This window comes from Leptodactylus fuscus, chromosome 4 (genome assembly GCF_031893055.1).
Source record: "Leptodactylus fuscus isolate aLepFus1 chromosome 4, aLepFus1.hap2, whole genome shotgun sequence".
In the NCBI taxonomy this organism is placed as follows: Eukaryota; Metazoa; Chordata; class Amphibia; order Anura; family Leptodactylidae; genus Leptodactylus; species Leptodactylus fuscus.
In genome coordinates this window covers 54,735,565-54,755,440 of record NC_134268.1, presented here as the reverse complement: position 1 = coordinate 54,755,440, position 19,876 = coordinate 54,735,565, and the positions used below count along the sequence as shown (strand labels likewise).

The 19,876-nt window shown below is 42.9% G+C and overlaps 1 protein-coding gene across 1 annotated transcript in view; it reads left to right on the top strand.

Annotated features, from left to right (window-relative positions):
• CHD7 (chromodomain helicase DNA binding protein 7) overlaps positions 1-19,876 on the top strand; it is a 105,887-nt gene that overhangs the window by 31,313 nt on the left and 54,698 nt on the right. The window contains exon 3 of the mRNA XM_075270397.1: positions 16,397-16,806. Coding sequence (XP_075126498.1) covers positions 16,397-16,806 — 410 coding nt within the window. The remainder of the gene's footprint in view (positions 1-16,396; positions 16,807-19,876) is intronic.

The following is a 19,876-nucleotide window of genomic DNA, read 5'->3' as shown; positions in this document are numbered from 1 at the left end:
TTTTTATCCCCTGGAAGTAAACAATGAAACAATGAATGACAGTAAGCAGAGAAAACTGTGAGGAATTGCTACAGAAAGTATATTGGAATATTGTACAACTTTTCATTAGACAAACAATAACATCTGTATCTCAATATTTGTCTGAATCTGGACAACCCCTCCAATTTTTTAGTAGAGATTAACCTTTAGTGTAACTTGAGGACTACTTTATGAACCTAGCTCTAACCTTTTAATATGGCCTGAATACAATTTTGGTTCCTATTAATACATCTAGAGGCCTGACGCTGCTGACCATGGCTGCTGTCTTTCCATACATGTTGTTCATATGGCCAGAATTCCTTCAGCGTTTCCCATGATACAACACGTCACATCCCCTGGTGACTCAGGGCTTTATAATGGGCTCAGGTGACGCCACTCGGCAGCACAGTTTGCCCTCCAGCCATTGCACTTCCTGAGTCTTCTTGCTGCTTTAACCCTTTGTCCCATCTCTACCTGTGTTTGGTGAGACAGGCTGCTATGAGGATGCCGCTTATAAACAGGATACATGTTATCCCGGCTGATATGTTGTTTTTCTCCAGCAAGGAAATAAACAAAAAACAATAACATTTTGCGGACGGCGTTCTCTGCAGAATGCAACACATCCGTGGGTTTGGGCGAACGTTCAACTAATTAACTTCTCGCTGTGTGGCATGGCCACTTTCTTGGCAGATTGAAAATTTCACATTCTTTTCAGCCTCCAAACAAATGAGTCTTTAAACTTCAATAAAACGCTGGCAGCCATCTTTCCATCGCCGCTTCTGGTGGATCTTCGGGTATACAGCAATTCCATATTTCAGCCCAGGGCCCTCGGTGTCAGGGAACAACCCTCTGATAATGGGGTACTATCACTGGGCAGAAAAGACAAATGAGTACAAACGTCCTTTTGAAGTGAACATTTCGCCTCTATTCCACCCATGTTTACTAAAGCACAAAGACTATGAATCATTATTGCATCATCGAATGCAAGGTGAATAAAGCACACAGGTATGTATATTGTCTGCTTCAGCTTGTTTCTAGGAGGATGTTCACCTTCAGAACATGATCACCGGATTGGGTGACACGCGTGCCAGGCTTCTGAATTCCCTTCTTTATTCATCTAGCTAGCACCTATAATCTATATTTTTATTAGCTCACCACCCCCGCTGCCCAAAAATCAATTTGTCATAAGGAATTTGGAGTCAAAAGGAAAGTGTCACCTGAAAATGACTTATTCTTCAACCTAGGATAAACAATAGCTTTTAATTTTCATATATACACGAGTATTTTAAAACAAATTCCAGAAATCTTGCCGGTCCAACTCTTTCCACTGAGCCTAAAGTAATTTGTGACTTTGTTTCATGCAGATGGCTGTAGACCCAGTGCTCTGGAGCAGACCCTATTGACTTCAATGGGAGAATTTTCTAGGCAGGCTCTCTGACCTGGGCATAGGTCATTGTACAGAGTGGGCAATGGATAAGCAGTGAGTTCTGTGTATACATATACATGAGAGCTGTGCTGATAAGTGAAGGGTTTCTGCAAAGAAATCCACTACAGAAAATAGGAAGTCTCACAATAGTGTTTGGCTTAGTGGCCAGAGTTGGAACTGCAGGATTTTTTTTTTTTTTTTTTTAACTCTTCAAAAATATGTTTCACATAAACCATTAACTAGGTAATTTTCTGGTGCACAGTCCCTTTAGAGGGGTTTTAGATATTGATGACCTATACTTAGTAGAGTTGATCGCTATTAGGTTGTGGGTTCCGACACCTGTCGCTGTGAGAACAGAGTCCGAATGTGCATGCCCGTTCTGTGTAGTGGCCAGGCTACTTTTCTGCAGTTCAGCCAAAATACTGTTACCTGAGATGTGCTTCTGGCTCCGTTCTCTGCTGAGAACAGTTAATCGATGGGTGTGCTGGATGTCGAACCCCCATTTTTGTGATATTGATGACCTATCCTAAAGGATAGGTCCAATCGTATGTTTAACAGTTGATATATAAACAATGAAGCAGAAAGCAGACAGTGCTGTTCTCGGTGTAGTGGCTAGGCCTGGTTATTGTGCATCCCCTTCCATTCACTTGAGTGGGTGCTAAGCTGCAGTGACTCAGTTCTGCCACTACAGAGAACAGCGCTGTCTGCTTTCTGCTCCATTCTCTGTCTTGGCTGCTAAGAACAGCTTATCAATAAGGGTGGTGGATGTCAGACCAGATCTGCAGATCTAATATTAGTAACCTATCTTTAGGGTAGTCCTCAATACCCTGGAAAACCCCTTTAATAGAAGTCAGTTATAAAAGCTAGGTGCAGGTAGCAAATTTTAAGTGGTATACATTATGAAATACAAATGTCCTGACCCACTTTCCCCTGTTAATTTAAAGGGGAAGTATACTGAAGGTGAAAGAACAAGTTAGTTATATGCAGTAGATTGGATTTTTTTTTCTTTAATGATATCTCAGTTTTAAAAGCATTAAAATAATATAATAAGGTAAAAAAACATATATCTGTGTATCTCTCGATGACAAATTCCACCATTAAGAAGCTTGAAGGTACATCATTGTCGTAAAAAATGGCTTCTCATTTATCAAGCTTGCTTACTTAATCACGTAATCTCATTTTACATATAAATTCAGGAACAGCTGTCGCAGCGCAGATAGGATTAACCCCTTCACGGCCAGGGAAGGTGGCGAGAGCGCTGTTCTTTGGCGGCGCTCGCCTTGCCAGTACAGGGGTTAAGGAGACTTGCTTAGCAGGCTTCCCCATAATTACATCCATGCTGACGCGCAGTTGGTGGGAGTAGAAATAATTTAATCCTGGCTGAGCTCGCTTACCGTAAAGTCCTTTAAATGGCTGCAGATATTGTTCACAAAAGGTGGGCCCTTGTACTGTAGGGGGGGGGGGGGGAAGGCTTTCGTCATATGTGGTCGTGGTCACTTTTTGCTGCTACTATGGAACCTCATCTTGATATTGCATTCATGCTATGATCTATATGACCATGCTGATATCAGTACTAGGTCAGTGGACATCTTGAGAGCCACGTGTGGTCTGACTTCCAGATGTTCTTCACATCTCTAGAGCCCTCTCAAGCTCTATCGTCCTTGAAAAATTTGTAATTTGCCATAGATTCGATGACGAAGTGAAAAGAACGTTGTTGGCCAGGACATGGACATCTCTTTGATGTTTGCACTTTACAAGGTGACGCTATCCTTTGTGCTACGGGTTAGCATTGCCAGCTCGGTTGCACATTTCCTGCAACTGTCCTGCATGTTACATAAGGAGTGCAAAAATATTGGGCAACTGAGGGGGAGGGAGGGGTGACGCTTTTGTGCGGCGGTAGAGGAAAGTTGCTGTCCAGCAGCTGGTGGGGCCAGCACAATGCCAGACTGAGCAGATGTGGAACGGCCCTCTTTAGTGTCACTTTCCATTTAGCACCCTGCATGAGATGTCTCTTTAATGCCTTCACAGCTCTTTGATCCCCATTGAAAATAGGTTAATCTGGACAGGACGTAACCACTCCTCTCAGTCTAGGTAGCCTCCCTGGATCTTGGGTGAGATATCTTGTTCTTCCAGGTCATAGGCAGGAGAGTCTTGAGGTTGTCTCTTACATCAGTACGTGAGTCACTTCTTATCGGTGGTGTACGGACTTTCCTGTCTCTTGTAGTACATACTGTCCTTTTGTTGGGAGAAACTTCTCTTATATCAATTCATCTCAATTTTTATATTATTTTTAGATTGTTACGAGTTACACATTCAGCCATGCACAAAAAGTGTATATTCACTTATAAAGCTGTGCCACCGCTATGATCTCATTATTCCAACTTTCCCAGACCCCAGAATGGAGGTATTTTATCACAGCTGAGTCAGAGATGACCTGTCACCGCTCTCTTTTAGGAAATGGTTACACCCCCTAGTTCGGGGCCAGTTTTCTTGCAACTGCGCAAAACTATGTATAAATTCACAATCGGGTGTGTCCTTACAATCTGACATTGTCCAATCACTGCTGACAGTACCAGAGTATGAAGGGGCACACCCCTTTCACAGAAGGAATGTTGACCTAGAATTTCCAGGAGGAACAACAGAGGAACAGAGAAGTTGAAATGAGAGGATCCAGAATTATGTCATGAGGAATACACTTCAGGAATGGGGCTTGGTCCTCTTTAAGCGTTATAGCTTTTTAGGTGTAAAGGCGAGCTGGGTGGCTTTACATGCGGAGGTTGTAATGGTGGCCTCTCGGCTGTCGCCCGGTTTCAATTGATTTAACTTGACAAGGGGACAGCTCAACTTTGTACTCTAAGCACGCACCATCCATAGAGTACATGTATACAATCCGGTGCTTATCAAGGCCATCATAAAACTGATAGCTCCTCATTGTAGAGCTTTACAGAAAATGGCAGCAGACAGTGAACCATCCTTTATTTTGAGAGTAAACAGAGCTGTGCAAACATAGCTGGATCAGTTCACCATCTGCTATAACATATCGTACATTTAAAGGGCAACTACACTTTAGGAGGAAGTAAATACATATGTGTAGTGTGCGTGTAGCGGCGTTCTTCTGTCTCCTTCCAGACTGTTTCCCTTATTGTGACACAAGCTGAAGGAGGATGTGAAGTGCGGTGGTTAGGTTATCTGTCTTTCAGCGACAACTTGTGGCTTTAGTCACTGCTCGATTGTTGTGTGTACTTGACAAATTGAGTAAGTGTGAGACTGCTGGAACTGTAGCATGTTCTCACTGCGGTCCCACCGTTTTTGTGTTTTAACTCCTTATATTTAGGAAGAAACCCTCCATCTTCTGAATGTTTGTATGAATTGAGGCTTGGTACATACTAAGAGAGCGATTACATAAGTTTTAGAACCCGCTTCTAATTCTCCATATTTGCTTTAGTTTAATCTTGCAAGTTCATGTGTAAGTAGCAGTAAATCACAAGTGTTAGTGTATAATAGCTCCCTATACAATCTTTCTTGAGAAGAACAGATTTGTCAGTAACCAGGCTTTGTGTGCCTTTATTTAAAGGTCAAAGAACCTGTAAAACTCATACTTCAATCAACTCTTGGAGAAGTCATTAACACATTGACTCAGGCCTTGTGCACATGGCTGTGTGTGTCAGTGCAAGTGCATGGACCGCGCTTATTCACATGGTGTGAATAATGGCCAAGGTTTTCGGTGGATCTATTCGCATCCCACTAGGCATGTACTTTTTCACGGACAAAAATAATGCATGTCACTTTTTTTTTTTTTTTTTTGACATCCATAAAAAGGAGCCTCCAATTAGATTGAATGTGTTGTTAAACTGAATGTTGTGTGAATAAGCCCTTACCTTTTCTCCTGTCGCAGTTTACTTAGGCCGGGTTCACACAGAGTATTCTGGCTCGTCATTTGGTACGTAGACGCCGCGGGAGGATTTGTGGGCCGTATACGCTCCCATTGTTTTCAATGGGAGCCGGTACCGTACACACGGCGCTATTTTTCAGCCGTGATTTTGCGGCAGCCGCAAAATAGCGCCGCGTGTACGGTACCGGCTCCCATTGAAAACAATGGGAGCATATATGGCCCGCAAAACCTCCCGCGGCGTCTACGTACCAAATGACGAGCCAGAATACTCCGTGTGAACCCTCCCTTAAAGGGGTTGTCCAGTATAGCCTGTGTGGTATTGCCTAGGGGAGGTATAAAATATGTCCCTGATTTTATAATATGCATATTGTATATGTGTGTATAAAGCACATTCCCCAGTTGTTCCAAATTCTGGACAACCTTTTTAATTGTAGGTCAGACAGATCCTAAGACAGTATATTCAGCAAGAGATATATTACACAGCTTTACAGTAGTGTCATTTGTGGTTATAACAATGTGCTGATACAGCATCCAGGTGAATCCCCTGGACAGCCAGTGGCAGGCTCTAAGGGGACCACTTTTTGCCGATGTAGTTGAGTGTCGGCTATGTTCTGTATTGCACTCCCCCATTTAGCCAGGTTACTTTGCCTGGTGCATTGTATTCCGGCCCTGGTACCTTACACTCGGCACTATACATATGCCGTATGGCTTTCCAGTTGTAGCCTGCATTCTCCGGCTATAATGCATTACAGACTCCTCTGGGAGGGATAGTTCAGCCTGACTTTCTAGCATGTTAATCTGTTTAGGCTCCAGTCTTACATGCACAGCTATTCTCAGTAAGTGTTTCCGACAGGTCTGATTATAAACTGTCGTTCTCCGCTCTCACCTTCTGTCAAGCCCGTCGCTGCAGAGATGCATGGGGGCTTGTTCAAGGTGACCTTTCCTTGAAGATCCTTTAATGACAGTTTCTAGACCGGCTATTTGGTAATTGTGCAATGTACGTATTCACACTGTCATGACTAGAGAAGCGTGCCAGCTTTCCTGCACTTCGCCTGCCTGCACGTAAACACTATCCAAAGTCCCCTCCTCTACTACGTTCAGATGCATGCTGGGTAACCCTATGACCTACACTATAGTAGTATACAGTCCAGTAGATTCAGCACATTTCTCTGCATAGGTTTCCCAAGAAAATACTATAGCATGGGATCAATATACTGTATAAGAGGAGTGAGCCTTGGGGGTTTTTGGGTCTCCATTCTCCAGAAATGGTCAGAAGAAGTAAAGGACCTGTATTTCATCATAAAGCTGTGAAAAAAATAAAAATGCAACAATCTATACATCTAATTATTATATACCGTATTTTTCGGACTATAAGTCTTATAGTCTGAATGTGGGTTTGCAGCATGGCCGCGCTACTGCCACCGCTGGTTTTCTTCAGCGGCAGTAGCGCGGCAATCCGCAGGCCCCGGCAGCTAAGACACTCCCCGGCATCTGCTGTAATAGACCGGCGGATGCCGGGGAGTGTCTTAGCTGCCGGGGCCTGCGGATTGCCGCGCTACTGCCACCGCTGGTTTTCTTTAGCGGCAGGAGCCGGCCTGTTCCGATGACAGCCGGGAGCCTAATGAAGGCTCCCAGGCCTGTCATAGATATATATTATTATCGCGGCTGGTCTATGACCCTCCGCGATAGTAATGTATAGAATCTCCCATAGACGGCAATACACTTGTATTGCCGTCTATGGGACTTGCAATCAAATGATTGCAGGTTCAAGCCCCCTAGGCGGGGGATATTAAAATAGTAAAAAAAAAAAAAAAACACTTAAAAAAAATATAATAAAAAATAAAATAAATAAAAGTTCACCTCCTTTCCCTAGAATACATATAAAAGTATAACATTACTGTGAAACATATACATTAGGTATCCCTGTGTCTGAAAATGCCCGGTCTACACCTGGCCCCACAAAAAATACGCCCTATACATCCCCGTACAGCTGCAGGGTCACCTGTCAATGTGGCCTTGCAGCTGTTCCAAAACTACAACTCCCATATATTAAATATTTTACCATTTTTTGCCTGAAATTTTTTTTTCCCTATTTTTCTCCTCTAATAGTCTTATAGTCCAGTGCGTCTTATAGTCCGAAAAATACGGTATTAATATGTAATACAACTTCTTCACGATTTCACCCAAAATGGTCAAAGATTGCTGCTCCTTACCCCTGCTTGGACATGATAGTAAAACCACCTGCTAATATTCGATTGTGAGATGAGGTCTTTGTGGATCGGACTTATTTTTCTAGTATATCATGCAGATACTTGGTTAGGTGGAGATTTAGGAAATTTTAGGCCAAGTTATCACCTTGCCATATTCCTCATATGCCGAAACTTAAAAAGGCGTTTGCCATTATGGATTTCCATTGTCATGAATAGGAGTACGTGGTCTGCCACAATATTTAGGTAGGTGGTAACATCAAAGTAACATCCACATGAATGCCAGGGCCCAAAATTTCCCAGCAGACCATGGCCCAGAACACCAAAGAGGCTAAGCTTGTCTCTCCTCCTGTATCTATGAGCTTTATGCTCCCATGACCCCATCACTAGTTTATCAGCTGCCCCCCTACAGGACCTCATTGTATGTAGGTACAAACCACTGCAAAAGCAGTGTCTTGACCCGGAGAGGCTAACCTTGTCTCTCCTCCTGTATATCTTACCTTTGTGCTCCCATGACCCCGTCACTGGTTTATCATCTGCTCTCCTTTAGGACCACTTTTGGTAGGTACGAACCATTGCAAAAGCAGTGTCTTGACCCGCAGAGGCGAGCTGTCAAAATGCGGCCCCACTTGCTCCGGCAGAGGTGATCCATCCATTGGATAGTTACTACTTCTACTCCTTTTACACTCCTATATTTTCTTTTAATGTATCATGGAGTACCGTTGAAGCAGATGGCATGGAATTGCTTGCTCCGTTTGACCTTATTTTCACGTATTAGACATTTAGAGTGTACTCCAATTGCCGTCTCCTCTCTCCCTATGAGCTGGCTTGCAGACTAAAATATTAATGATCTACTTTCAGGAATACTTCAGCATAAGTGGTTGTGTTTCAAATAACCTACTGTACGCTCTCACAGGAAGGATTTGGCCAGTGGCAAGCAGTCTGATGGAGGGAAACATTCAATAAATATAATCGTCCTTCAGTCTCGTAGTGGTAGGAGCTGTCACGGCTTTACTTATTAAAGCACCCTATAGGTAAATGATGTCTGTGGGGAAGGGTTAAGTAGGGTTGTTTGGGTCTAATCCGGATTGAAAGCACGCGGCCTTCCCCTAGTTTTACCTTTGTACCTTTCATTGGATTAAATCCTCATCCTGCTATCTTTACATAATAGACCCAGTTTGCTGCAAACTGGAAGCATGTGTCGTTTTGCTGGTGTAAAGTTGCGCTACACGCTGCCGGCCGCTGGCCCACTTTGTAGCATTGATTTGCTGTTAGCAGATGCTAAGCTTTGCTGTAGTCCTTTTATATTATATTAGCATAGGCTATTGAAATGTGCGCCCTGGGAGAATTAACTCTTTCATGTGGTTTTTTGTTTTTTTTTCCCCCCCTTTGCCAGTACAGTATCCCGCTCAGCTTTTTTTACGTTGAATTTTGTCACATTGGCCTTTGGCTATTTTAGGTCAGCTTTGATTTTTCTCGATCAATGTTATATTTCCCTGTAGCGATTAGTCGGACCGTAGGAAAAAGGAAGTCTTCATCAAATATGACGACCCCTCACTGTCACCTGAACTTTTAATTTAGTTTTTTTTTTAGTTTTCACAAAATCGAGCTGAAAATCGAGAATCTCCCATCTGTTTGAATTATATCGAGCTCGACTCTATTGGATTCACATTTGACATATTCTTATGCCACAACTTTGGCCACAGTGAATTTTTCATTTTGCTAAATATGTATGCATTACGTAAGGGTTTTGATGTAGATTTGCTATGTATTTGCTCTAACCCATTTTCGATTTTTACCTTGGATCCAAACCGTAACGCCAAGTGTGAATCTACCAATACAGGAAGAAATAGACGCCATCAACAAATTCAGTTTACACATGTCTGTTATATAAAACTGAAGTTATCCTACAAATATTATAAATGTGAAAGTTTGTGGGTTTGGATGTTTGTGAGTTTGGATGTTCCTCAATCACGCAAAAACGGCAGAACGGATTTGCATGAAATTTGCCACATACATAGATAGGTACCATGATTAAAACATAGGCTACTTTTTATCCCGGTAAATGATGTCACTACACGACCGCAGTGAAGGAATTTAGGTTCACACAACACTAAAGGACCTGTGATGACGTCATCACAGGTGCTTGAGCCATTCTCAGATAGGATCATGCTAGGCAGTGGACAGAGCTACACACTATTTTGTGGGCTGAGCTATATAGGATGAAGCTGGACAGTGTGAAAGCTGAAGAAAATGGAGTCTCTTAGAAGATCAGGAGACTACAGAACATGCAGGCTGTGTGTGGGCAAGAGGACTATATCGGGTGTAGAGTTTCAGTGAGTACTACAGGGAATGTGGTGTTCTGCCTCTGATGGGGGAGGGGGTAGAACTTTGGCATATTTCAGCAATATCCGTTCAGCCCTTTGTAACACAGAAGCTGCTCAGACAGTCACATAACCAAACCCCTGTAATCACAATTGCACGATGTAGCAGAGTTTAGGCAGCGCTGTAGCACACCTCTATAGGCTTTCCATATGCAAACATGTACATACAGCCGGGTATCCTATGCACGATGTAGCAGAGCTGAGATGCAGGAGAAGGCTGATCGAACTGTGCCAAATTTCTGCAACATCCGTTCAGCTGTTTCCAACACAGAAGCTGCTCAGACACTGACATAAGAACACCCCTGTAATCCAAATGGCCAGATGTAGCAGAGCTTAGGCAGCACTGTAGCACAGCTGAGTACGCTCTCCATATGCAGAGATGTACATACAACTAAGTATGCTGCGCATATGCAGCGATGTAGCAGAGCTGAGACATGAGAGCAGGTGGATCATCCACAACAGCAATTGGCTAAATGCAAGCGGCTCAGCGCCAACACCAACCTGCAGACGAAGTCGCGGGCAGATGCTAGTCCCTGATATTTCTAATATGAATTTAATTAGAGTAGTATATAAGGGGTTGGCCATATTACAGTATTGTCTCTTTTTCGACATGGTCACAGCCACTGTGCGTAATACAAGCTACACTCTATGCCTCCATATAGGGCCTATCTAATATAATGTTTCACAATGTGAATTTGTGCGATTTCTGCAAGAGATGAATGAAATTGTGTGTGTCTCTATATCAAATCTGGGCCAGTGTAGGTTTCAATGGATAACGTGTTAGAATACCCACAAATCTATATTACAGTTAGTGTTCTAGTTCTTAGGCCTGGTTCACATCTGCATTTGGTATTCCATTCCGAGAGTCCGCTTGTTGAAACAAATGTAACTTGAGAAAGTAATTCTATGGAAAACTCGTAACTGCTTCAGAAGAATTTCACCAAAAATACAAAAATAAAAATCATATAAAGATAATATAGATAGTCCTTAGAAGGTCTTAAAATAAGATAAATCCAACCTAGGCCTGAAGCAGAATTCCTATTCCGTTTCTGCCCCTTTGACTTTTTGCTGCAGCTTTCTGTCACTAATTGGGGTCCGATAAAGGGGCCTAATCAGCAGAGGGGCTCCTGACAGAAATTGCGCCAAATTTGTTGCTTAATTTGAGGCAGAATCCACTTCACAATAAGTTAAAAATTCCACCATGTGAATACTCCCTTAAAGGGGCTCTATCATTGGGAATTGCCATTTTTAACTAAGCACATCCTTGCATAGTCTTTAGAAATGCTATTCCACACCTACCTTTTGTATGTAAATTGCTTCAGTGGTTTTTGAATGAGCCTGTTTTTATTCATATGCTAATTAGCCTCTTGGTGCACCCCGGAAGTCTCATTGTGCACCCTCTGTGATATTCTTTCCTGTGTATGTATACAGCACAGGCTGCTGCTGATAACTTCCTGCTTGCACACACAGTAGGAGAGAATAGCAGAGACGAGTGCTGCTGGGAACTTCCTGTGCTGGCTGGAAGCTAATTAGCATATGATTAAAAACAGGCTCATTCAAAAACCACTGAGGCGATTTACATACAAAAGGTATGTGTGGAATATTCAAGGATGTGATTAGTTAAACATGACTTTTCCCAATGATAGAGCCCCTTTAGGGCCCGTTCACACGGGCACAGAGGGGGTGCATTATGGCATGTAATACACATAGTTTTTCCGAACGAGCTGCCCTTGCTTCAGGCGGATTTCGTGGCTCGTTGAGCCGCAGTGTCCGCCTGGCGGCAGTAACCTCCGGGCTCGGCCCATTCATTTGAGCCGACTCCGGAGGGGGAAGCCGCAACAGTCGTGGCAGGCGGGTTTTGACTCCCCGCGTCACTCTCGGTGCCAAAATCCGCGCATTTGAGTTGTGTTGAAGTCTGGACTATGAATGGGCCATTGTAGCACCTTGATTTTCTATTTTAGCCACTTTGTTGTGGGTTTGCTGGTATTCTGTTGCATGACCCAGTTTTGGCCAAGCATTAACTGTTGGATAGTTGGCCTTGCATTTGTCAGCAGAATAACTCGATATTGGAGGAGTTCAAGGTTGACTCGACAGCAAGCTTAAAACCTCCCGTCCACCATGCGTGGTGTTTGTGCTGATATGCTGTGTTTGGTGTTCACCTATCATGGCACTCTGTATTATGGCTACACATCTTCACTTTGGTCTTCTCTCTCCAAAGGACATGTTCCAGGCGTCTTGAGGTTTGCTCAGATGTAGCTTTGCAAACTTAAGCCATGCTGCCTTGTTCTTTTTTGAAAGAATAGGCTTTGTCCTGGCAACCCTTCTAAACAAGCCATTGAACGTTTAACATGCTAAGGCTGTAAAGACTTTGAAGTAGTTCTTGGGTTTTTTGTCGTTTATCTGAACATGACCTTTGGGTGAATTTGGCGATCTGTTCACTCCTAGGAAGAATTACAGTTCTCCTGATGTAACCTTTCTCACTGTATAGTGATGGATTTGAAATTGTTTGGAAATGGCCTTATAACCCTTTCCAGATTGATGATAGGAAACAACAATTGCTTCTGGAAGATCATTGCTGATATCTTTCCTACTTGGCAGTGTGTTAACATATGCGTGAATGCTCCATACCAGCGATCTGCCAAAACCTCTACTTTTATAGAAATGCCCACACTTGCTGCTGCTTATCCTCTTAATTCCTATGGAAGCCATAAGGGTGTACTTAATTTTTTTACACACTGCTCCTGCATTTTGTTCTAGATTTTGATAATGACATGGTGCAGTTTGTCATGTGATATTCACGTGAGGTTGTACTTGACTATTTTTAACACTATCTAGTGACCAGATTTTTTTTATTTTGTATATATGCTGATATGTAAATCTATAGAATTCAAAGAGAGAGTACCGTACTTTTTTTCCCTTGGCTGAAAAATAGCATGTAGCTATTAGTCAGCCAATCCATACATGTAGTTCGCGAATACAGGGGTTTTACCAGTGAACTTACCATGCTGGTTTGTTGGGACCTTCATTGTATGTTGAGTCTGTTTTCAATTTACGAGGTCCAAAAAAGACCATTGTATGTTTGAATATTGTAACCTGAGATCAAGAAATTTTGAGACCCCTGTAAAACCCTGTGGTCAGACCTAGAGGCAGTTGGTTTTTAGGTCTTCTACCACTAGAAACCTCATCAGAAACCCTGTACTTTGACACATCAAAGGTGTGGTTACCATGCAATAGCAATAAGTGGTCTAGAAGAGATTTTGGTGATAGTAGACTCCCTTTTAAAGGTCCTCATGAGTCAATATAAATTTGATAGGCAAAAGTGTGCTAATATTTGGTCTTTGACGTGGTCTCATGAAATGGGGTGACGTAGGTAGGTTTTGAGAAATCGGGCACAATAGGTTTTAAAAAATAAAATGCATTCCTCACAGATTTCCTGCTTCTGTTGCTCCGATGCTTACTACTCCCATCTGAACTTGGGTAATGTCTGAGTCAAGCGACAGTGGTTGGCCGGGTGGGCATTTACTGTGTATATAGAAACGGGACCAGGCAGTAGAGCCTTCTAGTAACCCAGTAAATATCAGAGGTACTTTTTTGTCTCATTCTGCCTCTTTCCTCAAAAATTTTCTCCTGACAGCCAACCCATTCAAGCAGTTGTTTACCTGTTGCTTCTATCTCAACCCTATAGCTGCGTAGATGGAGGATGTACGCCAACAAATGGCTCATCGTTCGTCATGCTATGGATGTTCTCTGAATCTATGACACATTTTTTTATCACGTGGTTGGTTCAACCATGTTTACTAGATCCTCGAATACCGGCTTGAGCGCCCATGGAGAGCTTTACCTCTGATACATTGCTGATGACAACACATGATGAAGCCTTGATATTGTGACCAATTTTCTAGAATCATTGGTGTGTTTTTGTGGGCATTAAAGGAGCTATCTAGTCGGGTTTTTTTCTCTACGTGATTAGGAGAGACCATCTGTTCTTTGTTAAATGTTTACAGAAACAGCTTTTCCTAGAAGATGTAAGACGTTGCTGGTCTACCAAACATTGCTAAACTTCAGCCCACCCTGCCCCCTCCCCCATTTATCACTGGTTTGTGTGTTAAATAAACATCTCTTAGTGGATGCGGAGTCGCCAATCTTTATAGTATAGTATAATATAGACCATAGCACATCTGGAGTTACACCAATTTTTGTTTTTAATTTACACACAAACTTTTTATAGGGCAGTTTTAGAACTTATGGATCTTCTGTCAAAATAATGCCTCCGACTTTAATCTGATGTGTGCGGCCACTGTAAAAGGATTGTATTGCCAATGATTTATTAAAATCATATGAAATACAGCGACATGCATCAATATTTTGAAGCTTTTTTTTTTTTTTTTTTATTAATTTTTTTTGATTATGGGGGCTGTCATCTTGCCTGAGCGTCTCCTTTGCTCTGTTTAACAGCATTTAGTGATGTGCTTTACAGCATAGTCCAGGCCATGAGCAGTAGTAGTCTGGAGCTGACTCATTGAGGTTTATGGGAGAGTTTCCTAGACTTGCTGAGGGCAGGAGGGAGAGGAGATAAAGCTCTGTGTTATCTATTGTCCATAGTGATACAATGATGGGGGTTGTGTAGTCTTGTCTATAGAGCCACTATCTTCTATTATAATGGTCTGATGTAAATGAGTTGACTACTGCAAAGAAAACTCTTAGGGCTAGTTCACACGTGAATAGGGTGTGGCGGAATTTGGTCCGGAAAAAAAACGCTTCAGGAATTAGGAAGCGGTTTTTGGACATTGAGACGGTTTTTGATAAAAAACCACCTCAAAAAACACCAGGTGGTGTTTCCCTGCAGCACAGCAAATAGACTTTTAAAAACCGTGGCGCAGTTTTTGCAACGCGGTTTTCCGCCTCCCATTCACTTGTATATTGATTTCCTGATCCGGAATCCGCCTCAAGAAAGGGCAGCTCGCTTCTTTTTTCCTCTAGCGGGAACAAACCACTAACGGAAAAAAAGAACCGCTAGCAGTCTACTTAGACCTCTATTGTGAAGGGGCGGATTTTTAGGATTGTGTGCCAAAATCCGCCCCCTCTTGCCCTGTGTGAATGGGGCCTTAGTGGCCAGAGTAAAATTTGCAGGGCATAGGATTTTTTAAAATGAAGTGAAATGAAAACTTAAAGGGATTCTACCACTAAAACACATATTTTTCTAGTTACCACGTTGGAATAGCCGTTAAAAAGGCCATTCGTCTCCTACCTGTGGAAGTGCTCTCCGCCGCGCCGTTCGTTCAAAATACCGGTTTGTACCGGAATGCTAATTAGTTCTCTTGCAGCGATGGGGGCGTCCCCATCGCAGGAGCAGTGATGGGGGCGTCCCCTTTGCAGCTCGAAAACCGACCGCAGCGCCGCCTCTCTGGTCTTCGGTGTCCTCCCCTTGCTTCTTCAACGTCTGTCGGACACCTGCGCAGTACGCACTGTTCGTCGAAGATTGCCGAACGTACTGCGCATGCGCGAAATTGCGGTCCCAGCCATAGTGCGGGCACCGCAATTTCGCGCATGCGCAATACGTTCGGCAATCTTCGCCGAACAGAGCGTACTGCGCAGGCGTCTGACAGACGCTGAAGAAGCAAGGGGAGGATACAGAAGACCATAGAGGCGGTGCTGCGGTCGGTTTTCGAGCTGCAATGGGGACGCCCCCATCGCTGCTCCTGCAATGGGGACGCCCCCATCGCTGCGAGAGAACTAATTAGCATACCGGTACAAACCGGTATTTTGAACGAACGGCGCGGCGGAGAGCACTTCCACAGGTAGGAGACGAATGGCCTTTTTAAAGGCTATTCCGACGTGGTAACTAGAAAAAAATGTGTTTTAGTGGTAGAATCCCTTTAAAAAATAAATAAAAATTCTTTACTATGTTGAGCATAAAAACTTGGTTTAAAAAAAATAGGTAGCGTTCGTTGGGTGGAGTTAAACAAAACACATCTTAGCTGAGCAAGACTGTCATTGTCTGTGAAGAAGTTGATGGCGTTAAAATTGTCATCTACTAGTCACTAGACCAAGAGCAATCTTTCCGGAATGTTCCCATGTCCTTCTGGAGTCACTGGAAGATGTTTGGCCAGTTTAAGCAGCTGATGACTAATATGGGACGAAATGTGTGAAAAACCATCTTTCTCCAAACGTTCATTGTTCACCTGTTGTTCAACCTTCGACTTATATTATAATACTGTGCTATAATCATCTCTCTGGTTCTAGTTTTTCGGTGATACCAGTATTATTGGTTGCTAGTTGGCTTTTGACCATCTGGCCCCTTACAACACTCTTCTACATTCACTGTAGTAAAATGGTCTATGGACCACTGTTTTACTATATTGTATATGTTACATGTACTAGTTGCTGACTAGTATCTTGTCCATTTTTGAAGGACAATGGTGATATTGTGACTTGACTACCATATCAAACAGTATTCTTTTTGTTTCAGCATTCCCCATCGGAACCTTTTCTTGATAATTCTGTGCCGGATATGACTCGACTTGGTGGCCCCAATGCTCCTTTAATGACCACAGAAGACTTTTTGCCATCATTGCAGTCTCAGCCTCAGCAGAAAAAAAGGAAGAAAAAAAACAACCACATAGCCGCGGATGGTAGCCAAGGTTTTGGTCATGAAGGATTTCCGGGAGAGAACCCAGAGTTCTCAATTGAAGGAGCACCAGATGGCAAGAAGAAGAAAAAGCCCAAGGTTAAAAAAGAACCCAAGGAGCCTAAAGAGCCCAAAGCAAAGAAAGAGCCGAAGGAACCCAAGGCTCCTAAACAGCCCAAAACCCCCAAAGAGCCAAAAGAGAAAAAGGTGAAGTCTACTACACCAAAAGCAAAGACCAGCAAGAAGGCAAGGTAAGCGGCACAAATTTAGGCAACTTTTTTCTTGTTTTGGTAGGACCGGTTTATTATGTTGCAGAATTTAAATAACACTTTACTAATCTGGTGGTAAGTCCGTCATAAGATCTACAAAAAATTTCCTGAAGGGATTTGTATGGCCAAAAATGAAGTTGAGTTGTGTGAAACCAATTTTTTGGAAATGTTGTCAGTCCGGGCCTCGTCCTGTATTTTTGTAATATTCCCTTAATTGGAATGCCGAAGCTCGCATCTCTCGTTGTTTGGTCGATTCATAGATTGTAAATTCATCATATTACCTGTTCTGGTCCTTTTACAACCAAGTAATATTTGCAGCATGTGTGTTTGTCTTTGCGGTATATGTTCAGGTGTGAATAGTAGTTTGCCAGTAAAGCTTTAGGATATACGTTTATAGCCAAATTTGTGCGTTTGGATTTCATAATGTCTTACAACTCTTCAACATAGTTGCTAAACATCTGAACCTGTTTTTCAAGCTGTGGCTAGTGTTGGGAAGTCTATAATTTCCAGATGGAGGCACAGTCTGAAGTACCTAATCCAAATCGGCTCTGAAACACTGTTTTCATTAGGATTAAAATATACGTCAGATTAGTGTTAGAATTTACAATGCTTTCTGAGAATTTTACAGTTTTCAGGTTTTGTGGAAAAGCCTTTTACTAAGAAGTGTTTGCATATTGCGTTTCCTGCCCTTGAAAGAGCAATCCCACCATGTATTTTTATACTAATGGATACCGTCCTCCTCTATATATAAAACCGCACTGTTGCGTTGACGGCAATAGAAGAAAACGCATACAAGAGACAATTCGCTTCTAAACCGGGCAATGGTACTGGAGCGCTCTCCCATAAAAGTAAATGGCAAATAGATGCGATACCATGCTGATCTGTTGCACAATGTCCGACTTCTACTAATATGATCTTCACCTTTCCTGTGGATAGATAATTGATAGAGAAGTCCGGGAAAACCCCTTTAAATATCAATATAAATATGAAGGCCAAGTTCACATAGTGGAAAGTGTTGAGGAGTTTGAGGCAGACTTTTTGGCCTTTTGCTTTCCACGACGGCATTTACTCCCTGAGTAACCTCAAATGAATGGGCCTTAACAGCAAAGTGTCTCACGCCACGGGATTTGTGGTTGGATCAGCCGCAGAATCCAAGGAAAGACTGAGCAAGATGCATAATTTTTTCCAGCAACCTGCGTCAGTCTCTGCCTTCCACTGAAAACAGCAGGAGACAGATTCTGGCTGGAATTCGGAGTAGACTCCGAATAATGCCATGTGAACGTAGCCCAATTACTGTCTGGAGTTTGCACTTATGGGATTTCCTAAATTTTATCATCCAAGTACAACAATGATGAGGGTCTCCTTGACCTGCCTATTTTTAAGGGGTTAGAGTTGGTTCACACTAGCGCTTGTATTCCGTCCGCATGGAGACCCCCCCCTGGACGGAATACCAACGCTAATACAAGCGCTGTGCAGTTAAGCACACGGAGCCCATAGACTATAATGGGCTCTGTGTGCTTGCCGCGCACTGCCTGAACAATTCATTTGTGCGGGCAGTGCGTGGCAAGCACAAGGAGCCCATTATAGTCTATGGGCTCCATGTGCTTTGCAAGCACATCGCTTGCAATTGCAAGTCTTGGGTCTCCATGCGGACTCCTTGCGGACGGAATACAAGTGCTAGTGTGAACCAACCCTTGTCCAGGTTTTTAAAATTCATGGTCCATTCTAAGACATTAAAGGGTCCTCCAAGGAGTCTGTTACTTATTACCTGGGTTCTTTTTGTTGAACCTCAGGCTCCCAGGGTGGTCCCAACACCAGGTCACATGGTTGGAACCAGCACCTGACACCACCACCTCCCTCCTTGTATTCAGTGGTATTACATGTATAAGGGGCCGATTTTACTACTACAATGATATGACTCCCACAGCCTCAAAATATACGTAATACCATTGAATATAGAACAGAGGGAGGAGGAGGGAACTGGTGCTGGTTCCGATCACCTGACCTGATGTTGAATCAGACCAGAAGTCTGGGGTTTAGCGTATAAAGAACCAAAAGAATAAGTAAAAAAAGACTCAGGAAAAACCCTTTTTAATATGGGATAAATGGGGGTCCATCTCTCCACACCTCCACCGATTAGCTATAGCACTGACCACTAGTTTGGATGACATATTCTGCATATTATTAGTAGCAGTAGTGCGGATATTGTAGGTCTGTCCCATTCACTGCTTTACTAATCAATGTCTGCACTGATATAAACATTGAAAAAGATACAGAGCTTGTCTTAGTACAGTGGACCCTTCAGACAACTGATCGGAGGTGCTGAAAGTCGCTCCCTTGTATATAATTGTTATATTTCTAGGATAGGGCACCAATTTTAAGAGTCTGGCATAACCCTTTCATTTGCGACAGGAATATTCATGTCTACCAGCGATGATATAGTGTCATTAGATATTAATCCATAAATATTGTGCGTGTGTTTTGGACTGGAGGTCTTCTCATGTGATGAGAAGGTTGGAGCTGTTCCTATGGATTCTGTAGGGCAATGTCATTAAGGGTTTCTTCACCTCCTCTCCTCATCACACTGGATGTCTTGGCTGATCAGTGTAGGAATGACTTATGTAATACATCAGTCATCATTCATCGAGGTAAGAACTCATGTACAAGGTTGAGTACTGGTGATTCTTTACATTTATATCTGACAAGGCCAATGATACGGCTGGAGACATAATACACATAAAAAAAACCCCTTCTAGTTTATTCTAACCCATACACTGCTGTAAGAGCGTCTTATAACTGGACAGTGACAATTCTGGTAGTGCCTTCCAATAAAGTGTACGCAATATTCCACCTGAGTCTGACCTCCTTGACCAGAGTGCGCCCCCCTGATCCCTCCCTGGTTGTCTACCAATTCTGGTAGTACCGTCAGCCTTGTCTCACTTTCCTTATTTGTGACTAGTGTATGACAGTATGAGATGTGGCTGCCTGCTGTCACAACTAGGGGGGTGCTTAGGAGCCAATCATGACCTGGTCTTATGGAGCTCAGCATGTA